Source organism: Salvelinus alpinus, chromosome 15 (genome assembly GCF_045679555.1).
Source record: "Salvelinus alpinus chromosome 15, SLU_Salpinus.1, whole genome shotgun sequence".
NCBI classification, from domain to species: domain Eukaryota; kingdom Metazoa; phylum Chordata; class Actinopteri; order Salmoniformes; family Salmonidae; genus Salvelinus; species Salvelinus alpinus.
In genome coordinates this window covers 15916051-15939860 of record NC_092100.1, presented here as the reverse complement: position 1 = coordinate 15939860, position 23810 = coordinate 15916051, and the positions used below count along the sequence as shown (strand labels likewise).

The 23810-nt window shown below is 43.0% G+C and overlaps 2 protein-coding genes across 3 annotated transcripts; one reads left to right on the top strand and one right to left on the bottom strand.

Annotated features, from left to right (window-relative positions):
* Window positions 1-234: 234 nt before the first annotated feature.
* LOC139540459 (syntaxin-6-like) lies at window positions 235-7221 on the bottom strand. 2 transcript variants are annotated; one of them, XM_071344302.1, is made up of 8 exons: window positions 7012-7220; window positions 6333-6501; window positions 6054-6149; window positions 5731-5793; window positions 5305-5433; window positions 4375-4481; window positions 3770-3864; window positions 235-2964 (listed from the first exon to the last, which is right to left on the bottom strand). In XM_071344302.1, the coding sequence occupies exons 1-8, from the start codon at window positions 7044-7046 to the stop codon at window positions 2888-2890; spliced, it is 771 nt and encodes a 256-aa protein (XP_071200403.1). In that variant the 5' UTR covers window positions 7047-7220; the 3' UTR covers window positions 235-2887. The 2 variants fall into 2 exon arrangements, with proteins under 2 accessions (XP_071200403.1, XP_071200404.1); XM_071344303.1 differs by lacking the exon at window positions 235-2964 and having other exon boundaries at window positions 4330-4481; window positions 7012-7221.
* Window positions 7222-11862: 4641 nt separating this feature from the next.
* Window positions 11863-13633, top strand: LOC139539542 (immediate early response gene 5 protein-like). The gene has a single exon (XM_071342593.1). The coding sequence runs from the start codon at window positions 12178-12180 to the stop codon at window positions 13081-13083; it is 906 nt and encodes a 301-aa protein (XP_071198694.1). The 5' UTR covers window positions 11863-12177; the 3' UTR covers window positions 13084-13633.
* The last annotated feature ends 10177 nt before the right edge of the window (window positions 13634-23810 follow it).

Genomic DNA, 23810 nt, shown 5'->3' with positions numbered 1-23810 from the left:
ACTAATCAGGAAGAATAACAACCCTGAGTAGGAACTAGGTGCCCATAACCTATAATACAGGGTCAGATAACTGATCCTCCCTCTACATGGATAGGAACAGAGAAGGGTATTCTGATCCTAGATCTGCGGCTAGTATTGGTTTACATCAAGAGCTGTAGACCCTTCTGAAAACACAAGAGAATCAGGCAAATTGAGCACATCATTCATATGTTATTGAAATGAGCTGAAACATAGTGAATCTTCGCAGCATCCTGCTTGCTGTTTTATTTTCAGGACAGACGCACAGCCATGATACGATGACATGAGGTCAAAGTTCAAGGGTAAAAAGCATTTTCATACACTCCAGACGCATGACTACACAAACAAGTAAGAGGAACACCAAAGATCTGTATATGATGACGAGATCATGCTTATGTCTCTGCCCTAAAAATGGCAGTCGTTGTCCCAAAGGCGGGCGACAAGCTTAAATCAGATTTTGGCGAGTGAAACCTCTCGCTTCGCCTCCTCTCTGGGAACACAGTTGTTTCACCCAATCAAACACTAATCATGACTTCCAATGTCATGGACTGTACCCATTCTCCACAAACAGTACTATTTATTATCACATATACCAAATAGGTCTCATCCACCTATCACCAGTGACTTTGTTGTGCATTAAGTACAGTATTTAATACTAAGGGTACTTTGTATCGTAATACAGCATCACAATTACTTGCAACTTCAACAAATTCAAAATTGTGACCGACAAGTGATTTTGAGATGGTACATCACTGCCTGGGTCATTGTCATGCGGTCAAAATATCCATAATCTGAAATAAATGCCAATATTTTCAACCAAGTTACACCCTTTCTACCAGATATAACACTGCTGAAAATGTGTGGACGCTTAAAAGAGACCATTTGAAAAAGAAAAAGTAAACAAAGAAATGTTAGTAAATGTTTTCTACCTAATGATGTCATATACACTATAAATGCAATACTGTATTCCTATTACAGTAAACATGTGTTAACTAACCGTCATGAAATAATAAATAAACAAATAAAAACAATTGACATACAATATTTCTTTCTAACTTCATAAAACCTTTGAAAGAAGATAGTGGAGTGTTGTCAGAACTCAGATTTGATCACTAGTGTCCATTATATTTCATATAGTAGTACCATCACATGACCCTTATCATTCTGGTGTATTGCATTATTTGACTGTCTTGATTTACTGTCACTTGTGGATTGAGGTGGTACAACCTAAAATACAGTCAATTAATGTATTACATTCATATCAAGTCCTCAAATGAATTGAGGCCTATTCAAATCAAACTGTTACCAGGTTTCCACGATAACTAACATAACAGTATCATTCTCCTTGAACTGTATAGGAACACACTGAGAGCAGATTCATTCAACCCTCAATTTACAACTTATCCTGGAACCCAAGGTAGGGGCGAGGTACAGGGAAGCAAGATCAAAATGAAGTTTCCAGCCCTAGCATAACATACAGCATCAGCCTACTACAGTATCAGCAGACAGCACTGGCTATGCAGATCTCTGTTCTCTGTCTTATCGCAACTACCAGGGCTGTATTCATTAAGCACCAAACAGAAGAAAGCTGACTGAAATTAAACATTACTTTTCTGTTGCAAAATGTTTCGCTACAGAGTGCCCTAATGAATACGACCCAGGCATGACAGTCAGACAATTTCCCCCATTAATCCTTATTACAACAGGGTTCCTGTAACACTGATTAACCACAACATAGGTCAGGCTTCTCAATTAGCGTAAAAAAAAAAAAACACAAGCCTTTGGTATTAGGGCCTTGTAAAAACCACATTCCAAAACAAATGCATGACCCTTAGTCGCTGAGATAAACAACCTTAGGTCTGTTGACATGCTAGCTTCAAGTACACCTGGGGGTGTGTCACACACTGTTCATAAGCATGTATTGAAGTCTTTAGAATGGCCCTCATGGTGAAATGTTGTCGGACTGAAAGATACCAAACATATAGACATGTGGGCGAAGGACTTCTAGATCATGCCACTTTACGTACAAGATAAGACTACTCACATTAGACACATAAATTCAGGATTGAGCCCTGTTCCAGATGTCTATGGACATGCTCCACTACGTTCAGTATTGCTGGCAGCGACTTGATCTTGCAGGCGAGTGTTAAACACCTGTTGATCGTGTATAAGCCAACACCCCAAAATACATATAGTACAAAAGGAAAGAACATAGATTAAGAAAAAAAAATATATAATAACACATTTAGTTGAACCATTTTAGTGTGGTTAGTGATATGTATACCCGCTTAGCAATATATATTATTTTCCTTGTTAGGGAACTCCAGTGTTTTGTTTCAATTAAGATTATATATACAGTTTAATATATACATATAAACGTTTTATGCCAACAGTGCATCAGGTAGCCGTAGGGGTTTTTCCAGCGAGAAACGATAGACAAGCCCCTTTCAATAAAAACACTAACGATTAGATAAGCGGAGTGGAGTCATCTCATACATTATACTCTGAATATTAACACTAAAATGTCACAAGGAGTATGCAACGACCCTGGTTAGACCCTGGTTTACCTCAAATGGGTTTCCGGAAAATATTTTGAGGCCTAGTATTCACATACGGCCAAATCCTACATAGAGATGCCAAGGAAGGTTTAAGTTTAGTGCTAAAATGACGACTGAGAATGTTGCTTGAGAGGAAACTTGCACCAGCTACAGACGAATCGCTGTATATTCAGCAGTATGTAGTAAAGAGGGTTGGGGTAGATAGGGAAATGACTATGTCAATGGAAACCTTGATGTTTTCCCAAGCCCCAAGTAAAGTCCATCCCTATGTGTGCTAACGGAGACAGGGGTGTTGTGGTGGTGGACGGTCATCATAGGATGAAGAGGAGCATGACGACCACAAACAGAATGGCCAGTAGAATCCCGATAGCACACCACTGTCGGCGGTCTGCAAGAGAAGGGAAGAGAGAAAAAGAGAGAGGAGGGTGAACTGTATCAAACAACGGGAGAAGCAATTGATCTGCAGTTTTTTTTGTAAAAAAATATATAAAAAATACTACAAAATGATTTCAGACATGTTAACGCATGAAAGGTCCAAATACATACAATTGTGAGGAATTTATGTTCTATGAAGGCTATCATGTCTTTCAACCTGAAACAATCGTACTTTAAAGTTGCAACTGGAGTGGCATGTTGCAAAGGGGGAAAAAAATAGCAGGGAAATAATACAATATAAAACCCTAAGAACATTGTCTAGGGGCCGGGGGGAAAGTACCGGCAGGCACATTGTCTAGGGGCTGGGGGGAGAGTACCGGCAGGATATCCTGACAAAAAAAGGGCCAGATTTCATTTGACTCCCTGTCTCCCGAGTTCTTCCTGTTGAAAGCTTCCTGAGGGTGTTTCCTTATAAGGTGGTGCCACCATTTGATGGGGTGTGGGGGGGTACTTTTCGTTCCTCTCCAGCCGTGAACCTTTATGACTCCAGGTCGTCTAGCTCAGACGTTCCCTTCAACAGGAAGCCTCCACTCTCAAGTAAAGCATATATCATCTTTAATGACCATCCATACATCAGTGACCTGGACATATTAAAGAACATCAAAAGACATCGACAATAATACCATACTGCCACCTCGGTCACCTCTGTAAGTTGCAGACTTTGATCATTTGTGGTAGTGGAGATGGCTCCTGAACTTTGAAGTGTATTCTTCCTCAAGGTAGAAAGTAGTGAATAAAGAGACTGTTGTATTACTCACCGGTGGTCATGTTGGAGACCTTGGCCAGCTTCTTCATGACATTGTCTAGTCTGGAGTGGGTACCTTCCATCTCATTGGAGAAGTCATCCAGCATCCTGCAAGAGAGAAGAGATGCTGCATTGTAGATACCAGGAAAGATATATACCTGTATTGACAAAACGTCTCAGAGTAGGAGTGCTGATCTAGGATCAGGTCCCCCCTCTGCATATAATATTATTCATGATAGTCTAAAAGTCAAAACTGATCTTAAAGATGGACTCCTTAATGGTGAAACTACCACGTCCATTTGCGATATTACAACAAATAAAGTTATTGCAAACAAGAAAACAGTGTATTCCCTCAGACATCACTGCACCACGACAGAACAGCAGAAAATGGACTGACATTTTTTACCATGTTGCGCAACGCTCCTCACCCATGCTTCGTCAATAAAACAAAATCAAAACAACGACGGAGGGGCGGACAGTGACTCCGTTTCCCCTACTGTGAATTCCATCTTTAAATCAGCACTCCTAGTCAGACACGCGTGATACATACAGCACCTGATTATCTTTGCAGACCTGAAACCTTGTTATTGATTATTGTTGCTGTGGCTGTGTACGTACACGGTCTGTTCATCCAGCTCCATACCAATCCTCTCAGACATGTTCTTCAGCACCCCGATGGTCCCAGACACCAGCGCCAGCTGGTCATCCTGCTGCTCTGCCATGAACTGACATACACACGCATGCAGGCAAACACACACGCAGGAACACACACACATGTAAACACACACAGGTCAATGCCGATGTCTTATGTCACCATCATTAAGTTTGCTGACGACAACAGTAGACCTGATCACCGACAAAGATAACAGTCTATAGGGAGGAGGTCAGAGGTGCCAAGACAACAACCTCTCCCTCAATGTGAGCAAGACAAAGGAGCTGATCGTGGACAACAGGAAAAGGAGGTCCGAAACAGACCCCCATTAACATTGAGGGGGCTGTAGTGGAGCGGGTCGAGAGTTTCAAGTTCCTTGGTGTTCACATCACCAACAAACTATTATGGTCCAAACACACCAAGACAGTCGTGAAGAGAACACGACAACACCTTTTCCCCCTCAGGAGACTGAAAAGATTTGGCATGAGTCCCCAGATCCTCAAAGTTCTACAGCTGCACCTTAGAGAGCATCCTGACCAGTTGCATCACTGCCTGGTATGGCAAGTACTCGGCATCTGACCGTAAGGCGCTACAAAGGGTAGTGCAGCTTCCTGCCATCCAGGACCTATATAAATAGGCGTTGGCAGAGGAAGGCCCAAAAAATTGTTTCTAAGACTCTAGACACCCAAATCATAGAGTGTTCTCTCTGCTACCGCACGGAAAGCGGTACCGGAGCACCAAGTCTAGGTCCAAAAGGCTCCCTAACAGCTTCTACCACCAGGAAAAATGATTCCTTTGACAAAAAAATGTAAAATCCAGCACATAGTAAGTACAGCAATCAGCAATAGTCGATATCAAAATCATAAGAATGAGTGAGACATTTCTATTAACTATACCTGCTGCTGGGTTTGCTGCTCATCAATGAACATCGAGTTGGCCGTACGTAGCTCTTGGTCCAGACGGGTGTATTTGTCGGGTCCTGGTTGCCAGATTGGGCCTTGAGACCCACTGTTCCCTAACAGAGCCTGGTGGAGAAGTAGAGTAGACATTATTACACATGAGATCTGCTGAAGTATGGTCACTCAACTACAATGGTGAGGAGGATTCTTCTGTGCAAGGATCCAGCCAATACAAATGGCACTTATTCTCTGACCAATTTTAATGGAGGATGTTTGCAGTGTCCACGATCTGACAAAGCCGTAAGCAACCCGCTGCTTTAAAATGTGCTACATGTTTGACAAGTGCATTCCATCATACTGCACCATTACATGCAAATAGTTCAGTAAGATCTTAGTCCAATAGTTATTCAGAGCTACACACACCTGTCTATTTTTCTTGTCTGACATGGCTAAGGCCGTTGGACTGGACATGTGGTCTTTCATTTCCTGAAATAGAAAACAGCAAAGAAATTAATACAAATGTAATAAAGGCATACACCATGCACCGGCCATCATATCGTAATGGCTATTACAAAACACAACAGCTCTAATTAGGGGTGTTTTTTTATTTTTTACCTTTAGCACAGAAGGTGCAGGAACCCTGTTATTCTAAGTGTTACTGCTGCTTGCAGTCATATTTGTGTGTGATGATTACTTCAAGTTCAACCGGATTCCTTCCTAGCCCGTGTGCCTCAGGCCTGACTCACCTTAACAGTTTGTCTAGTGCTTGTGATGAAGCCTTTCCGTTTGGTCAGCTCCACTGCATCCAGATTGAACTTCTTAGGGTTTGATTCAACAATACTTGCATTCACTGTTAAGGAATAGCCTATTCAACACTAACATGCACCAAAGACATGACAATCCATTACATGTGATTCTCTATGAAGACTGAACTCTACTACAATTGGAGGAAGTACTGTATTTGTTTTGATAAACCAATATATGTGCAAGTTATACTAATTTACATTTTATGTTGGAAGGATATTGATGGTCTCATCGAGATCCTCCAGGTCCCATTCGATGGACCGCAGACTGTTTCTCAACTCATTGGTGGTCCAGTCCACCTCCTCCTTGGAAGTACCACTAGGATCCTGTAGCAGCTCGCTCCATCTCTGGTACAGACCTTGGGCAGTGTTCACCGCCTTCTGGACCTCACTGGAGATTCAATAATAAAGTACATGTATCTATATATCTAGTTAAATCACATAGAAATGCAATACTGTGTATATCAAAGGTAGCTGGCAAGACATAACATTACAGTCACAGTGGCATATTAACATAACCACACATACAACATCATTAATACAGCTACTGATATTTCTGTCTTTAACAAATCATACATTGTACAGTAGCTAACAAGCTAAACGTTGTTTACTGCGACAGCGAGTTAGCCGTTAGCTAAACATGCTAGCTATAGCTATAATGCTAGCTGTATATCCAAACCGTTTAGACAAATGCCACAAAATGCTATCGTATGCCTCTCATCATTGTGAAATTGGCTGTCAAATACGAATGCAATTTCCTAGACGGTTAGCATCAACAAATCCCATTTGTTACAAGCTAGTTAGCTAGCGTTAGCCATCCCTGCTAAAGTCAGGCTTGATGGAATACAATATAACGTTAGCTAGATAACGTTACACAGTTGAAGCTGGCTTAGCTATTTACCATTTGACGACGAAAAACGGATCTTCCATAGACATTTTTGCTCAATAATTTACTGCAATACTAATGTTTCAAATTCATACCCCCTTGAGAGGCATGCATGACCTGTTGATTGTCTTACACCAAAAAAACAAGAGGTTCTGTTTACATGCGTGCATTCGACAGAAAACGTTTCAAAGCGTCCATGGCCCCACAAATTTGCTTCCGGTTCGGAGGTCAGTGTATTATTTGGTGACTGGTTTCTGAAATATTTAGATATGCAAAGTGAACAACCAGAAGTATTTATCTTTAAAGCTATCTAATCATCAGTCGTTACACGTAGGCCTAGATAAGAAACAACCTTCAGCAGGTAGAAGGCCATCAACTGGAGGGTCACTGGTTCGTATCCCAGGTAATGGGATTATCTGGTGGGGCACTGGTAACTAAAAGGTGCTATACTGAACAAAAATATAAACACAACATGTAAAGTGTTGGTCCCATGTTTCATGGGCTGAAATAAAAGATCCCAGAAATGTTCCATACACACAAAAAGCTTATTTCTCTCAAATTTTGAGCACAAATTTGTTTACATCCCTGTTAGTGAGCATTTCTCCTGGGGACAATAAAAGGCCACTCCAAAATGTGCAGTTTTGTCACACAACACAATATCACAGATGTCTCAAGTTTTGAGGGATTGTGCAATTGGCATGCTGACTGCAGCAATGTCCAAAAGAGCTGTTGCCAGCCCAAGACCACGCTAGCCTAGGACCTCCACATCTGGCTTCTTCACCTGTGGGATCGTCTGAGGGAGTGCTGAGGACTATTTCTGTCTGTGATAAAAAACCTTTTGTGGGGAAAAACTCATTCTGATTGGCTGGGCCTGGCTCCCCAGTGGGTGGGCCTATGCCCTCCCAGGCCCACCCATGGCTGCACCCTTGCCCATTCATGTGAAATCCGTAGATTATGGCCTAATTTATTTATTTCAATTGATGGATTTCTTTATATGAACTGTAACTCAGTAAAATCTTTGAAATTGTTGCATGTTGTGTTTATTTGTGTTCAGTATATCTCCAGACGTGCACTTGAGCAAGGCACTGAACCCATATAACTTCTCTAGCTACAACTGCTTCACCTGCACATAAAGAGGCTGTACGGACATTTAGATGATTGTTTCAATCCAACATTTTGGCTTGGGTTTTGCCTTGATGGTCACATTATGATATAACATCAATCCATTTCTCAACTCATGAAATCATACAATCCATAGTTGCGGGAAGTAGTTTGGGCTGGGAGGGCTGCGTTTTATTCGCGGGTGGGGTGGGGAACAATGGCGTCAGTTCAGCTAAACCTAAGGTATGGCAAAGTGGGTTGGGTAGAAATACACCCACCAGTTTACTGTACTTCTACACAACTAAAAAACTCTAAAATGTCATTTGGAGAACAGCAAAAACAAACAAAAGTCCTCTTGTCCGAGAGAGATTTACATGTTTATTAAAACGTCACACCATGGTAAGTCTACACGAAACACAGACATTATTGTGAGTGTTTCTAAAATCCCCTCTGGGAAATGAATGGTGGAAACACTATTGGAACCATTTTGACTGCTAGGTTTTATGGGTATTATGACACCTCCACTGTGGGGCTCTATAGGAACCCAGGTTTTTAGTCATCATCTTGGGAATGGGTGCACCTCCTTTATTTTCTTAATTCCTCCTGTCCTCTTTCCCCATCTCCTTATTAAAACGCATTGGAAGAGGTCTCAGATTCCTCTCAGAACTTCTACAAGAAAACTATTTGAAAATGAGGTGATAGAGGATGCAAGAAACATTTAGATTCACCCCTCATTTACTAACAACATTTGTTTTCTAATTGGCTCAAGGCGGAAAGGAATCACTGCAGATAAATTCAACATGTTGATTTGGGGAGGTTGGTCACTGCTCTACAAGCCAGTATGGTGGTCCTCCAAACACACCATGGGGACCGCAGGTAATGGTTTGCCACTGACTGTTTTTAGAACTTAAACCCCGACAACTGCTTCAGCCACACCTGTGTGGTTACTGATTGGATCCACTATGTTAAGGGAAGTGTTTGACTGAGAACATTATTTTGCTCATTCGGTGTCTTTGAGATCAACTACTGCAGTTTGCGACTCCAGACTAACTGATCTAAACACGTTCTTTGACTGCTTTGAGGATAACACAGTGCCACTGATGCGGCCAGCTTCCAAGGACTGTGGGCTCTCCTTCTCCGTGGAGGACGTGAGTAAAACATATTCAATCTCTCCCTATCCCAGTCTGCCGTCCCCACATGCTTCAAGATGGCCACCATTGTTCCTGTACCCAAGAATGCAAAGGTAAGTGAACTAAATGACTATCGCCCCATAGCACTCACTTCTGTCATCATGAAGTGCTTTGAGAGACTAGTCAAGGATCATATCACCCCCACCTTACCTGTCACCCTAGACCCATTTAAATTTGCTTACCGCCCCAATAGGTCCACAGCCGATGCAATCGCCATCACACTGCACACTGCTCTATCCCATCTGGACAAGAGGAATACCTATGTAAGAATGCTGTTCATTGACTATAGCTCAGTATTCAACACCATAGTACCTTCCAAGCTCATCATTAAGCTCAAGGCCCTGGGTCTGAACCCCGCCCTGTGCAATTGGGTCCTGGATTACCTGAGGGGCCACCCCCAGGTGGTGACGGTAGGAAACATCATCTCCACTTCGGTGATCCTCAACAGTGGGGCCCCACAAGGGTGCGTGCTCAGCCCCCTCCTGTACTCCCTGTTCACCCATGACTGCGTGGCCATGCCTCCAACTCAACCACCAAGTTTGCAGATGACACAACAGTAATAGGCTTGATTACCAACAACGACGAGACAGCCTACAGGGAGGAGGTGAGGGCTCTGGGGGTGGGGTGTCTGGAAAATAACCTCTCACTCAACGTCAACAAGTTCCTCGGCGTACATATCACTGACAAACTGAAATGGTCCACCCACACAGACAGTGTGGTGAAGAAGGCGCAACCTAAAATCCTCACAAACTTTTACAGATGCACAATTGAGAGAATCCTGACGGTCTGTATCACCGCCTGGTAAGGAAACTGCACCACGCACAACCGCAGGGCTCTCCAGAGGATGGTGCGGTCTGCACAACGCATCACCGGGGTCAAACTACCTGCCCTCCAGGACACCGACAGCACCCGATGTCACAGGAAAGCCAAAAAGATCATCAAGGAAAACAACCTGTTCACCCCGCCATCATCCAAAAGGCGAGGTCAGTACAGGTGCATCAAAGCTAGGACCGAGAGACTGAAAAACAGCTTCTATCTCAAGGCTATCAGACTGTTAAATATCCATCACTAGCACAGAGAGGCTGCTGCCTACATACAGACTTGAAATCATTGGCCACTTTTATAAATGGAACACTAGTCACTTTAATAATGTTTACATATCTTGCATTACTCCTCTCATATGTATATACTGTATTCTATTTTATACTATATATTGCATCCTAGTCTATGCTGCTCTGAAATTGCTCTTCCATATATGTATATATTCTTATTCCATTCCTTTACTTAGATTTGCGTGTATTAGGTATTTGTTGTGAAATTGTTAGATATTACTTGTTAGATATTGCTGCACTGTCGGAACTAGAAGCACAAGCATTTTGCTACACTCCCAATAAAATCTGCTGAACACGTGTATGTGACCTAAATCACAAAATAGAGAGGTGAGGAGTGATATATGCCAATTGGGAATCAGTGGGATGATTAGGTGGCCATGCTTGAAAAGGGCCAGGTTGGGAATTTGGCTCATTATCATTTGAGGATCAGTCAGTTTACTGACTGCAGTAGTCGATCTCAAACTCGAGCACAGTCTGAAAGGGAGCCTTTGTGTTCAATATTTGTGATTAAAAAGCATTAATACAAATAAACAATCCTTCATCAATTAGATAATTATTCAACATGCCAAAATGGGAAATCCTTCTTTAAAGTAGCCCAGGGGCATGCTTCTTTTTTTTTTTACACAAACATCATGCAAATTATGACCCACACAATGACTTGACAAATCATCACATTTTTACTGAGCTATAGGCTCAAGAAGGGCTCCCGAGGGGCGCAGCGGTCTAAGGCACTGCATCTCAGTGCCTGAGGCGTCACTACGCCCCTCATCCCACATACCTAACAGTCTCATGAAACAAAACACCACTACCCCTCCCCCTTCTAACGGTTCCATTCTATAGCGTTAAGCCATTGCCAAGACGCAGCACAAAAGCATCATGTGACCTGGCTGAAAAAAAGTCCAAGCATTACATCAGCCCAGGAAGTCAGCCATCAAAATAAAATATACATACTCTGAAATGGGCATTAGAACAGAAAACAACTGTGTGGATTAGTGTTTTTGTTCTAGCTAAAAGACTCGACTAACATTTTGGTTGGAGAGAATACAGTGAGGGGAAATCTAAACTTATTTCTGGTGTTGATGGTATGATAACTGGAAACATTTAGGACTAGGGTAAAATAACCTATATTAATCGATAGCATATATATTTTTTAATGTAATTATACAATACACGCATTCTTATTGTGAAATGTACATGAGTGGCCTACAGTATAATAAGCTATAGTTTATCTGCACTTCTTTTTTTAGATAGCAATTCCCACCAGTGTTTTAAACGTGTGCTTATGTCTTTAAATCACTCTCCCACGTGTGTATTCAAATTATATTTCTCTTTTTAGAGCACGCCCATTGGTCCATATGAATTTGGCGGGGCGGAATTCGTAGGGATGGTAAAGACGATATGTGTTTTCATTGGATGGCGTGGTTATTACGTTAGGGTATAAAGTAGTGTTACAACTGGAAACAGTTCCATTCTTCTCAATGTTCAGCTGTTGATTAGGGTTACCCTTTAATTTCTTAGACCCAGACACTCATTGGCTTCTGCACATAGAAACGATGAAGCACATCTTGCGTTTATCAAATGTATGTTTCTAAAACAAACAAGTAGTTACGTCACTGTTGAGAATTCAGTACCATTTGGAAGCAATTAGTCGCTACGTTATAGGACAAACAACTCCGTTGGGGATTTGAGGATTAGGCTAATTTTAACCATTTGTGTTTCCACAAGAACTGAAACACGAGAGACTTGGTGCTTTTGCTTAACAACCTCAGTGTTTAATCATGGAGTATAAAGTTGAGGCGCATCGGATTATGAGTATTTCACTGGGGAAGATTTACAACTCCAGAGTTCAACGTGGTGGGATCAAACTACACAAAAATCTTCTGGTCTCCCTGGTTCTACGGAGTGCCCGGCAAGTATACCTTCGTGACTACTACGGCGGGATATGCCTGAGTGCTCAGCAAGCAAGAGAGTGGTGTGAGGGAGAGTACATGGACTCAGAACAAGACAGATTGGTCCCCGGTTCGACAGAGAGCCTGCCTGAATCAGACGGGCAAAGTGAAGTGGCCGTGGACAAGCAGGAGCCCAGCAATGTGGTCGAATCCCACGCGGCACTGGACGTTGAATCTGAAGCGAGAGGTGAGCAAGATCACTCCGAAAATGGAGTTTTGGATTCAGGATGCAGCGAACTGAAAACACCAGAGAGCCCAGAGGCTAGTCCTACATGTGAGGTCTCCAATGTTGTTACTACTATCTCATCCAACTGTATTAGTGGTCCCCCTCCGAGTAATCCAAAACAGGCCACAGAGACGCCGAACGACTGCCAGACGGACAGTGAATCAGTGGAGGAAAATTCGCACGAGCCCATAGTGCCCCATACTTGCACTAACAGGAAACGGAGTGCCGACGACTCTGAACTCACAGACTCCCTGCCGAAAAGAACGAAAGTAATGTCCCCAACTCTAATTTCTAAAAACGACGAAAATAAAGCGGAAACCGAAGAAATGGACACCAGCAATGTCTCGAGTTTGATAACAATATTCGGTTCCAGTTTTTCTGGACTCTTGAGTAGTGAAGACGGAGCGCAGCCCGATTCCGAGGCAGAGGACAATGACTCAGGACAAATTTGTTGTGATCAAATGTTAAAAAACCTCAACCCTTGGAGTACTGCAATTGTCGCTTTTTAAACATTGTAACTGTGGTTTTGACATCTTGGGGATATTAATAAAGCTGGAACATGAAGCAAAGTTCCACCAACTACCCCCACAAACACGTGGTGGACTGAGTACCTAGTAAAATTGGAGTTCCCCAAACATCATAATGAAAGTAGGCCTACTGTAGTAGCTATTTACATGGGACGTCTCTTGAAAGAATGTTCGAGAGGTGCTTTAGGAAGTGATACAAATGTTAACGGTGGGCTCTTGATAGTCAACGTGCTTCTTCTACACAAGTCGTGTACATTGTAACGTACCAAAAGCGCCATGTATCAATTGATCAAATGTAACGTTATCCTTTTTAGCGTGGATAATATGGGACTGAATGTGACTCGATGCTAACGCAATCTGTTGTGAATTTGCTGGTCACTACAGTGTCTTTGTTTTATAAAGACTTGTACATTTGTAATAGTGTGCCTGTAAATACTGTTTTCCAATGTCCTACTCAATCTATATATTTTCATAATCTGCCATGGATTATGATAATTGCGTGATGCTCACGTATTAAAACATTGTCTAACAATTCACCTTTCTGTGCTCTTTTCATGGGGGTTGGTTTGTACATAATGCAGCAAGTGTTGCTACATGGACAGTGTCGTGTCACCTAGTAGAGGTTGGTGGCCAAATGTGAGCAGTAGGATACCATTTGTACTGTATACAACTTCACCCTATTTATGATACATTATCATATGCAGGTGTATTGTGACCCTTCAAGTAATATAAAATTAACCAAACAATTCCAGTCATTTAACCATACATTGCCATTAAAGAGATTTGATGTATTTCTCAAAGCAAGTTCAACATGGTTAAATAAGCCCAACTACTGATCATCAGTAAATTTAGGCTTACAGCTTTTATATGCTCTGGCTCCATTGTGCCCATTCTTACAATGATTATAGTGGTGTTGCTAGAGACAAAATAATGTTTTGACCTTGATAGAGCAGCTGTTGCTAAGCATCATGTGGATGTGTACAGAAGACCTGATGTCGGTGATATAACCAGCACTGTTCCTCTAGTCTGGTCCAATCATTTTGCAACATCTCAACATCACTTTTATAGCTCAGCAGGGAGAGCCAAACTATTTGTCAAGATACAGAAAAGTATTCTGGGATGATGTCGGGCGTCAAACACGTTTTTACTCTACGCTGTAATCCATTTGCATTGTGTCTACAGGCATGTCTGCTATGCAGTGTCAAGTTTCTACTCTAGCCTCTGTTAAAGCTTATCCTGGCTTGTGCTGTTCAACGTGTAGGTAAGCTAATAGCTGTGCTTTTAACCTAAATTATATGTGGCCAGGAGTCAATTGTAGCGTTACCTAAACTATTCTCTTACCAACTTGAACCATCTAAACCACACCACTGCTTGTTCAACTTGAACACTTAATTTTACACTTCAATGTGAGGTAATATTTGGTGGGACCGAGTGGTGCAGTGCTCTAAGGCACTGCATTGCACTGCTGGAGACGTCACTACAGACACGTGGTTTGATCCCGGACTGTATCACAACTGGCCGTGTTCGAGAGCCCCATAGGGCGGTGCACAATTGGCCCAGCGTCGTCAAGGTTAGGGGAGGGTTTGGCCGGGGTAGGCTGTCATTGTAAATAAGAATTTGTTCTTAACTGACTTGCCTAGTTAAATAAAATAAAAGTGATTAGCTCAAATTCTTTCCACAGGGAAGCCCAGATGTCAACTCAACAAACCTACAGGAGAACTGTTTTCATAAACTCACGACAGTACTGTACACTTCGGGGCGTGACCATAGACTCAGTCTAAAATGAATGTGCAACATGGTGGGTATTAAAGGATAAAACCCTTATATCCCTGTAACATCTCAATTAATAAAACATGGTACTATTAAGGAACAGGGTGCAGGCGTGTTCTGGATACTACAAGGATAACCAAACATATTTCAAATAAAAATCTATTTGTCACACAGTTTCCAGCAGGTATACAAGGTGCAGCAAAGTGCCTATATGCTAGCTCCCTCAACAATCCAATACATTTATCAATAATAATATAATTATTGTTATATTTCCAACACCAAATTGATCCAATGCAGCGTGGGCTTAAGTGAGATTTAACCTCCTGTGTCCACATTCTTTCACACGGACACTGGGTATTAATAGCTGGCGCTCCCTGGAGATCCAGCAGAAGGATCTCGGCTAGGCAGGCTAACACAGGGCGGTCCCAGGACAAGGGCTCTTACCAGTCAGCTGGCCATGCATGCAGCAGAACACAAACAGAGAGAGAAAGGGAGGCGGAGAGCATTGTACTGGGATGTGCAGGGGTTTTGTTCAAGCCCATTGCTACTGTACCACACCGGACTCAACAAATCATCAAGCCCTTGATCAGTTGAATTAGGTGTCTTATTAGTGCTGGGCTGGAACAAAAGCTTGCACACCCTGTGGATCCACAGGGCAAGACTTGAAGAACACCGGAATGAAGATTATTTCATAAATGTGTAGTTTATTTGCCACGGGCATACATTGGCTTGATTACATTGGCTTAATAAGATGGTAGAAATTTGAAAAGGGTTAGGTACAGTATTGTAATTTGCATCACCTTTTTCTCAGGAAAAGTAGTGCAAGTGTTTGCATGCGTGAAAGAGAGACGGAGCGATCGAGTAGGCATGAAGGATCTCTACAGGTGTGGGAATGATTTTCTTTTCTGTTTATGTTTCATGACTAATCTGCATGTGTTGTGATTACTAAGCACTCATCCTCTCTCCACTCCCTGAATTGGGACAGAGAGAGGAATGGCTGCATACATGTGAGTACATGCCTGGCTCCTTCCAAGCTAAACGCATGCAGCTGTCCGACCCATCACACTCTTAAACTCATTGGCCCCACTTCCAGAATACCAGATTCCTGGAAAAAGACAGAGGGAGTGAAAGGGAGAGAGGAGAGAAGTGAGTTGCGAAACACTTTCCTGCTGAGTGTGTGTGTGTGTGTGTGTGTGTGTGTGTGTGTGTGTGTGTGTGTGTGTGTGTGTGTGTGTGTGTGTGTGTGTGTGTGTGTGTGTGTGTGTGTGTGTGTGTGTGTGTGTGTGTGTGTGTGTGTGTGAGAGAGAGAGAGAGAGAGAGATTGTAATGTACAGGCTAAACTTGAGGAATTTAAGGGAAATGTTGGTTTGATTAAAAGCATTTATTGAGATACTGAGCTAATGCCACAGTAGGCCCAGTAACGAGAGGGCTGGTGAAAAAGAACGCCACAAACTTTACCCTGGTCCTTCTACATCCTTACAATGAGAATAGCCTACATATTATTTAGGAACATATTTGGTACTGTAATAGCTACCTCCTTTTACAAAGGCTTTGTAACAGAAATACACACATATAAAATCAAAGTTTACTGGTCGTAAAGACAGATTTGTAGGCGTTATAGCAGGTGCAGCGAAATGCTCATGTTACTAGCTCCAACAGTGAAGTAGAATGTCTCGCAAACACAATACAAACGCACAAATAATAAAACATTTTATCCTGACTGCAAAGTAACCAAATATCTGCAGGCTACAACATACAGTCGAGTAGGAATAGCATGTGAAGATCTATGGGCTTTGACCCCTGACATGTTGGGTTAGAGGTCACAGTCCCTCTGTGTCTTCTTCTCTCTAGTTCATTTGAAACCTCTTCAGAGCATCAGCCAAACAGCCAATCACCTGCCCTGAAACATGTCCAGGCAAGTTCTGCTACAATAAACCCTTTGTCATCAGGAAATGAGGAAAGCCAACAAACTCCAGAGTCTAGATTCTCTCAGCAAGATGAATATCTCTTCTTAACAAAGCCAAAATACAATGGCCAAGAATCCATTTATTAAACTGCCTGCATGTCTATTTCAACCTTAATGGTTATTTGCAAATAACTGTATTTCCTTGTTTACTAAGTTCGCTGCATTCACTGTGTTTGACAAACTAAAAGCTCACCTGATACTCAAATCAAATCAAATTTTATTTGTCCCATGCGCCGAATACAACAGGTGCCGAATACAACAAAATGCTTTAAGAAGTTTTAAGAAAAACAAGTGTTAAGTAATAGAAAATAACAAATAAAAGTAACAAATAATTAAACAGCAGCAGTAAAATATCAATAGCGAGGCAATATACAGGGGATACCGGTACAGAGTCAATGTGCGGGGGCACCGGTTAGTCGAGGTAATTGAGGTAATATGTACATGTGGGTAGAGTTAAAGTGACTATGCATAGATAATAAACGGAAAGTAGCAGCAGCGTAAAAGAGGGGTCTGGGTAGCTCTTTGATTAGCTGTTCAGGAGTCTTATGGCTTGGGGGTGGAAGCTGTTAAGAAGCCTGTTGGCTTAGACTTGGCGCTCTGGTACCGCTTGTCATGCGGTAGCAGAGAGAACAGTCTATGACTAGTGTGGCTGGAGTCTTTGAAAATTTTTAGGCCCTTCCTCTAACACCGCCTGGCAAAGAGGTCCTGGATGGCAGGAAGCTTGGCCCCAGGGATGTACTGGGCTGTACGCACTACCCTCTGTAGTGCCTTGCGGTCGGAGGCCGAGCAGTTGCCATACCAGGCGGTGATGCAACTGGTCAGGATGCTCTCGATGGTGCAGCTGTAGAACCTTTTGAGGATCTGAGGACCCATGCTGAATCTTTTCAGTCTCCTGAGGGGGAATAGGTTTTGTCGTGCCCTCTTCACGACTGTCTTAGTGTGTTTGGACCATGATAGTTTGTTGGTGATGTGGACACCAAGGAACTTGAAGCTCTCAACCTGCTCCACTACAGCCCTGGCGATGAGAATGGGGGCGTGCTCGGTCATCCTTTTCCTGTAGTCCACAATCATCTCCTTTGTCTTGATCACGTTGAGGGAGAGGTTGTTGTCCTGGCACCACATGGCCAGGTCTCTGACCTCCTCCATATAGGCTGTCTCATCGTTATCGGTGATCAGGCCTACCACTTTTGTGTCATCGGCGAACTTGATGATGGTGTTGGAGTCGTGCCTGGCCATGCAGTCATGAGTGAACAGGGAGTACAGGAGGGACTGAGCACGCACCCCTGAGGGGCCCCCGTGTTGAGGATCAGCGTGGCGGATGTGTCGTTACCTTCCCTTACCACCTGGGGGCGGCCCGTCAGGAAATCCAGGATCTAGTTGCAGAGGGAGGTCCTTAGCTTAGTGATGATAAACTGACATTTATTCCTGATTATTATTTGACCATGCTTGTCATTTATGAACATTTTGAACATCTTGGCTCTCTCTAATTCTCTCCTTCTCTCTTTCTTTCTCTCTCTCGGAGGACCTGAGCCCTAGGACCATACGTCAGGACTACTGGGCATGATGACTCCTTGCTGTCCCCAGTCCACCTGGCCTTGCTGCTGTTCCAGTTTCAACTGTTCTGCCTGCGGTTATGGAACCCCTACCTGTCCCAGACCTGCTGTTTTCAACTCTTAATGATCGGCTATGAAAAGCCAACTGACATTTATTCCTGATTATTATTTGACCATGCTTGTCATTTATGAACATTTTGAACATCTTGGCCATGTTCTGTTATAATCTCTACCCGGCACAGCCAGAAGAGAACTGGCCACCCCTCATAGCCTGGTTCCTCTCAAGGTTTCTTCCTAGGTTTTGGCCTTTCTAGGGAGTTTTTCCTAGCCACCGTGCTTCTACACCTGCATTGCTTGCTGTTTGGGGTTTTAGGCTGGGTTTCTGTACAGCACTTCGAGATATTAGCTGATGTACGAAGGGCTATATAAAATAAACTTGATTTGATGAGCTCTGAGGGCACTATGGTGTTGAACGCTGAGCTGTAGTCAATGAATAGCATTCTCACATAGGTGTTCCTTTTGTCTAGGTGGGAAAGGGCAGTGTTGAGTGCAATAGAGATTACATCATCTGTGGATCTGTTGGGGCGATATGCAAATTGGAGTGGGTCTAGGGTTTCTGGGATAATGGTGTTGATGTGAGCCATGACCAGCCTTTCAAAGCACTTCATGGCTACATACGTGGTCATTTAGGCAGGTTACCTTAGTGTTCTTGGGCACAGGGACTATGGTGGTCTGCTTGAAATGTGTTGGTATTACAGACTCAGTCAGGGACAGGTTGAAAATGTCAGTGAAGACACTTGCCAGTTGGTCAGCGCGTACTCAGAGCACCCGTCCTGGTAATCCGTCTGGCCCTGCGGCCTTGTGGATGTTGACCGGTCTTACTCACATCGGCTACGGAGAGCGTGATCACACAGTCTTCTGGAACAGCTGATGCTCTCATGCATGTTTCAGTGTTACTTGTCTCAAAGCGAGCATAGAAGTAATTTAGCTCGTCTGGTAGGCTCGTGTCACTGGGCAGCTCGTGGCTGTGCTTCCCTTTGTAGTCTGTAATAGTTTGCAAGCCCTGCAACATCCGACGAGCGTCGGAGCAGGTGTAGTAAGATTCAATCTTAGTTCTTTATTGACGCTTTGCCTGTTTGATGGTTCTTCGATATTTCCTGTAATCCATGGCTTCTGGTTGGGGTATGTACCTATGGTCACTGTGGGGTCGACGTCATCGAAGCACTTATTGATGAAGCCAGTGACTGATGTGGTGTACTCCTCAATGCCATCCGAAGAATCCCGGAACATATTCCAGTCTGTGCTAGCAAAACACTCCTGTAGCTTAGCATCTGCTTCATCTGACCTCTTTCTTATTGACCGAGTTACTGGTGCTTCCTGCTTTAGTTTTTGCTTGTAAGCAGGAATCAGGAGGATATAATTATGGTCAGATTTGCCAAATGGAGGGCGAGGGAGAGCTTTGTACTCGTCTCTGTGTGTGGAGTAAAGGTGGTCTAGAGTTTATTTTCCCTCTGGTTGCACATTTAACATGCTGATAGAAATGAGGTAAAACGGATTTCAATTTCCCTGCATTAAACTGCCCGGCCACTAGGAGCGCCGCCTCTGGATGAGCGTTTTCCTGTTTGCTTATGGCCATATACAGCTTGTTGAGTATGGTCTTGGTGCCAGCATCGGTTTGTGGTGGTAAATAGACAGCTACGAAGAATATAGATGAAAACGCTCTTGGTAAATAGTGTGGTCTACAGCTTATCATGAGATACTCTACCTCAGGCGAGCAAAACCTTGAGACTTCCTTAGATTTTGTGTACCAGCTGTTGTTTACAAATATACATAGACCACCACCCCTTGTCTTACCAGAGGCTGCTGTTCTATCCTGCCGAAAAAGCGTAAAACCCTCCAGTTGTATGCTATTCATGTCGTTGTTCAGCCAGGACTCGGTGAAACATAAGATATTACAGTTTTTAATTTCCCATTGGTAGGATATATGTGATCATTGTTTGTCTATTTTATTTTCCATTGATTGTACGTTGGCTAATAGGACCAATAGTAAAGGGAGATTACTCGCTCGGCGTCTAATCCTTTCAAGGCACCCCGAACTTCGTCCCCGATATCTCTGTCTCTTTCTCCTGCGAATGATGAGGATGAGGGCCTTGTCAGGCGTCTAAAGTAAATCCTTCCCATCCGACTCATTGAAGAAAAAGTATTCCTCCAGTACAGGGTGAGTAATTGCTGTCCTGAAATCCAGAAGCTCTTTTCGGTCATAACACACGGTGGCAGAAACATTATGTACAAAATAAGTTACAAATAACGCGAAAAAAACACACAATAGCACAATTGGTTAGGAGATTGTAAAACGGCAGCCATCTCCTCCGGCGCCATTATCTTCATGCATCTTGTTCCAACACACACCCTTGAGATTGACACACACACACACACATAGAAGAAGAAATTCCTCTTCTTATCAAAGCTCAATGGTGTCATTGTCCAATTGAAACAGTGCTGTGTGTGCTGGAATGGGCAAAACCCTATCAAAGCTTTCCAAAACACAACCAACACAGCATTCTGAGAATACTCTACCACAAGCTGAAGAGTTCTAGAAATACCAGCAATAAACCAGTTACTCCAAATACAACCACAATCTTATCTCTGTTTACAGTTGATCTGTATTGTATCAGCCTATAGCATGTTAATGATCTCACATTTAGTACCAACATAATCTCTGAGATTTTTACTAGGTATTAAAAGTCAAATAGTAGAAGTCAGACAAAGCTGGCAGGTATACAATAAAGCCAGGCATCCACCCCCCTTTTGGCCATCACAAAGACAACTCTGCCGTTCCTCCTTTTGTTATAAAAGAAGAGAAAGAGCCTCCTCAATTTGGCCCCTCCATTCACGGCTATCTGACCCCCATTAGAGGCCAGACAAACTGAGGTCTTTGTTTATCTTGGGAACTGGTGGAGGAGAGAGTATGGGAGGGGGGTGTCAGGGTGGGGTAAAAATGTGATCGGTGACGGGGGAGGGGTATCCTGGGAAAAATGCCAGTGTGGGATCAGTGTCAGGGTTGGGCTTCCTGAATCGGCGGCAGTCAGAGGGAGAGGGGAAAGAAGAGAGGGGTGGTGGGAGGGGGTGTTGGTTGGCTGGCAGGCTGCAGGATGTACTCATGAATAGATACAACCAAATATATGTGTGTGTTGTTGATATATAAATACATACAGTATATATACACACAGACATTGATGTCAAAAACACCCATATGGTGTGAAGAAAGCCAAGGCGAAGAGTTCCTTTTGAACGAAAACACAGAAACACATTCCAAACCTGTCTAACCCGCCATGAAAAGCCCATGAAACGCACTCATTCATGGCCAGCCCTAAGTACAGTGTCTTGGCTGCATGTTCTGTTCTCTGTCTACAGCGGTCTCAGGGGAGGAGGTTAGCGTCTCAGGTTTCCTGTTAAAGAGGAACTCCTCAAGTCCGTGTCTGGCCCCGCTTTCTCCACAAGCAGCGACATGTTCAGAGACAGACAAAAATAAAGAGAAAAAGAAGAGGGAGAGAGCATGGTGAAGGACATGACAGATGGAGACAAACGAGAGACCCTACAATTTCTTTTTTTGGGGGGTGGGAGTGTGGATATGTGGGTTGTCAGGATAATCAGATCTGTCCTCATGGAGGTGTAGAAACAACTGGCAGGTCAGACAGACCCGGCCCTCGGCATTCCCAGACTGGGTTCACAGAGATTGCTCCTCAAATAGAAACAACAACTGTTTGTCTTTGTTTGGACACACATTTGCTCCCTAACTGACTTAACATACATAAACATAAATGTAGCTAATGAAAGTGCAGCATCACTTAAAGTTTATGAACCGTGACATCAGCAACATAAACACTCAAACAGACAGACAGATATCACAAGCCTGCAATATTTGGGTGGTTGAAAGGTTAGTAAAAAAAAAGAGCTTGAAGTTTTATTGTCACATACATAGGATACGCTCTAACCGCTAAGCTACCTGCTGCCACAGTAGTAGAACGTTTGCCTTCTGGCCATTTTGGACCCGGCTTTGGATGCCAGATGCTAGTGGTGAAAGTGGAGGACCATCTAGTGGAGGACCGTCTAAGACCACAGAACTGGAGTGATATTCTGTTTCTATGACTGGGACAATCCCTCTCTGTGAATCTCCACCTTTCTGGATCGATTTATACTCATTATTTACTTATTCATTTACTTAATATTTATTTTTGGTCCCTGGATAGTTATTACTTATTCGAGTCATTATTTATTTGGTAAATAAAATATTCCCAAACATAAAAGAACACATTAGAGATGACTAAAAGCCTTATCAGTTTCACATTGGAAGAGCAGTGATTGTTGATAAAAGAATGTATATGAGTATTTATGTATTGCTTATGAACTTATTTTTGTACTGCTTGTGTACTGCTTCTGTATTGCTTATGTACTGTTTATGTACTGCTTATGAAGATGTATTAAGCAATAATGACGCGTCTTGCAGCATTATCCAAACTATCCATTATCGTAACAAGCCTGCTTTGTACAGTATCATCTCTAGTTATAGCATCAGTCTTGTACTGGATTGCTTCACATTGTTGGTGTACATTCTCTGTGACTCAACACAGATCCCCTGTCGAGATGACATAGTTGACCTTTGGAGCGAGAGGCAGAGGTCAGAGAGGGTGTGTCATTCCCATGCGCTATTCCCGCATCTAAAGTCCAAGCTACCGATTGGGGTCAAAGGTTACATAAGGTTTCACTATCTGTCTCGTGTCTTGCTATCATGATGAGGAACAATAGCAACCGGTTTCCTGCGAGAGGATCCAAGTCGCTGTGTTAAAACAGAGGGGGGATCATTCAAGGTTGGCCCGGCTGTTTGTAGCGTGGTGAATGAAGTGTTTTAGAGCTGTAGTGTTGCTAAGGAGACATAACAAGCCGCGAGCGGGAGGAAGGGAGAACAGAGTGGCCTAGTAACGAATGGCAGCAGCTGTCCTGTCAACAAACAGAGGTGGTCACTTTTCAAATGCTGTACATACCTCTCTACCGCTCACACATTCAGAAGTGGTTTTCCGTCTGCAAAAATAATTTGTGTCATTTATTATATGAGAGGAGTTTGACGCATGCATGCACACTCGTGCATATGCAAGCGCGCACACACACACATCATTTGTGTCATTTATATAAGAGGAGTATGACACACATTGTCAATGCAGTAAAAATAATGTGTCTTACTAAATAATGCTAAAATATACACATTGACTCTATATCAAACATTCCGTCTTCAGTCATTGTCCAGCCTGCTCTAGAAGCCCACATTGTTCTTCAGTTTAGCTCCTCTCTCTTTGCCAAAACACAAAAACAAAGCAGTGAGATGGCACTTAGCAACAGTGATGTAATGCTAGCCCTGCCCTGGT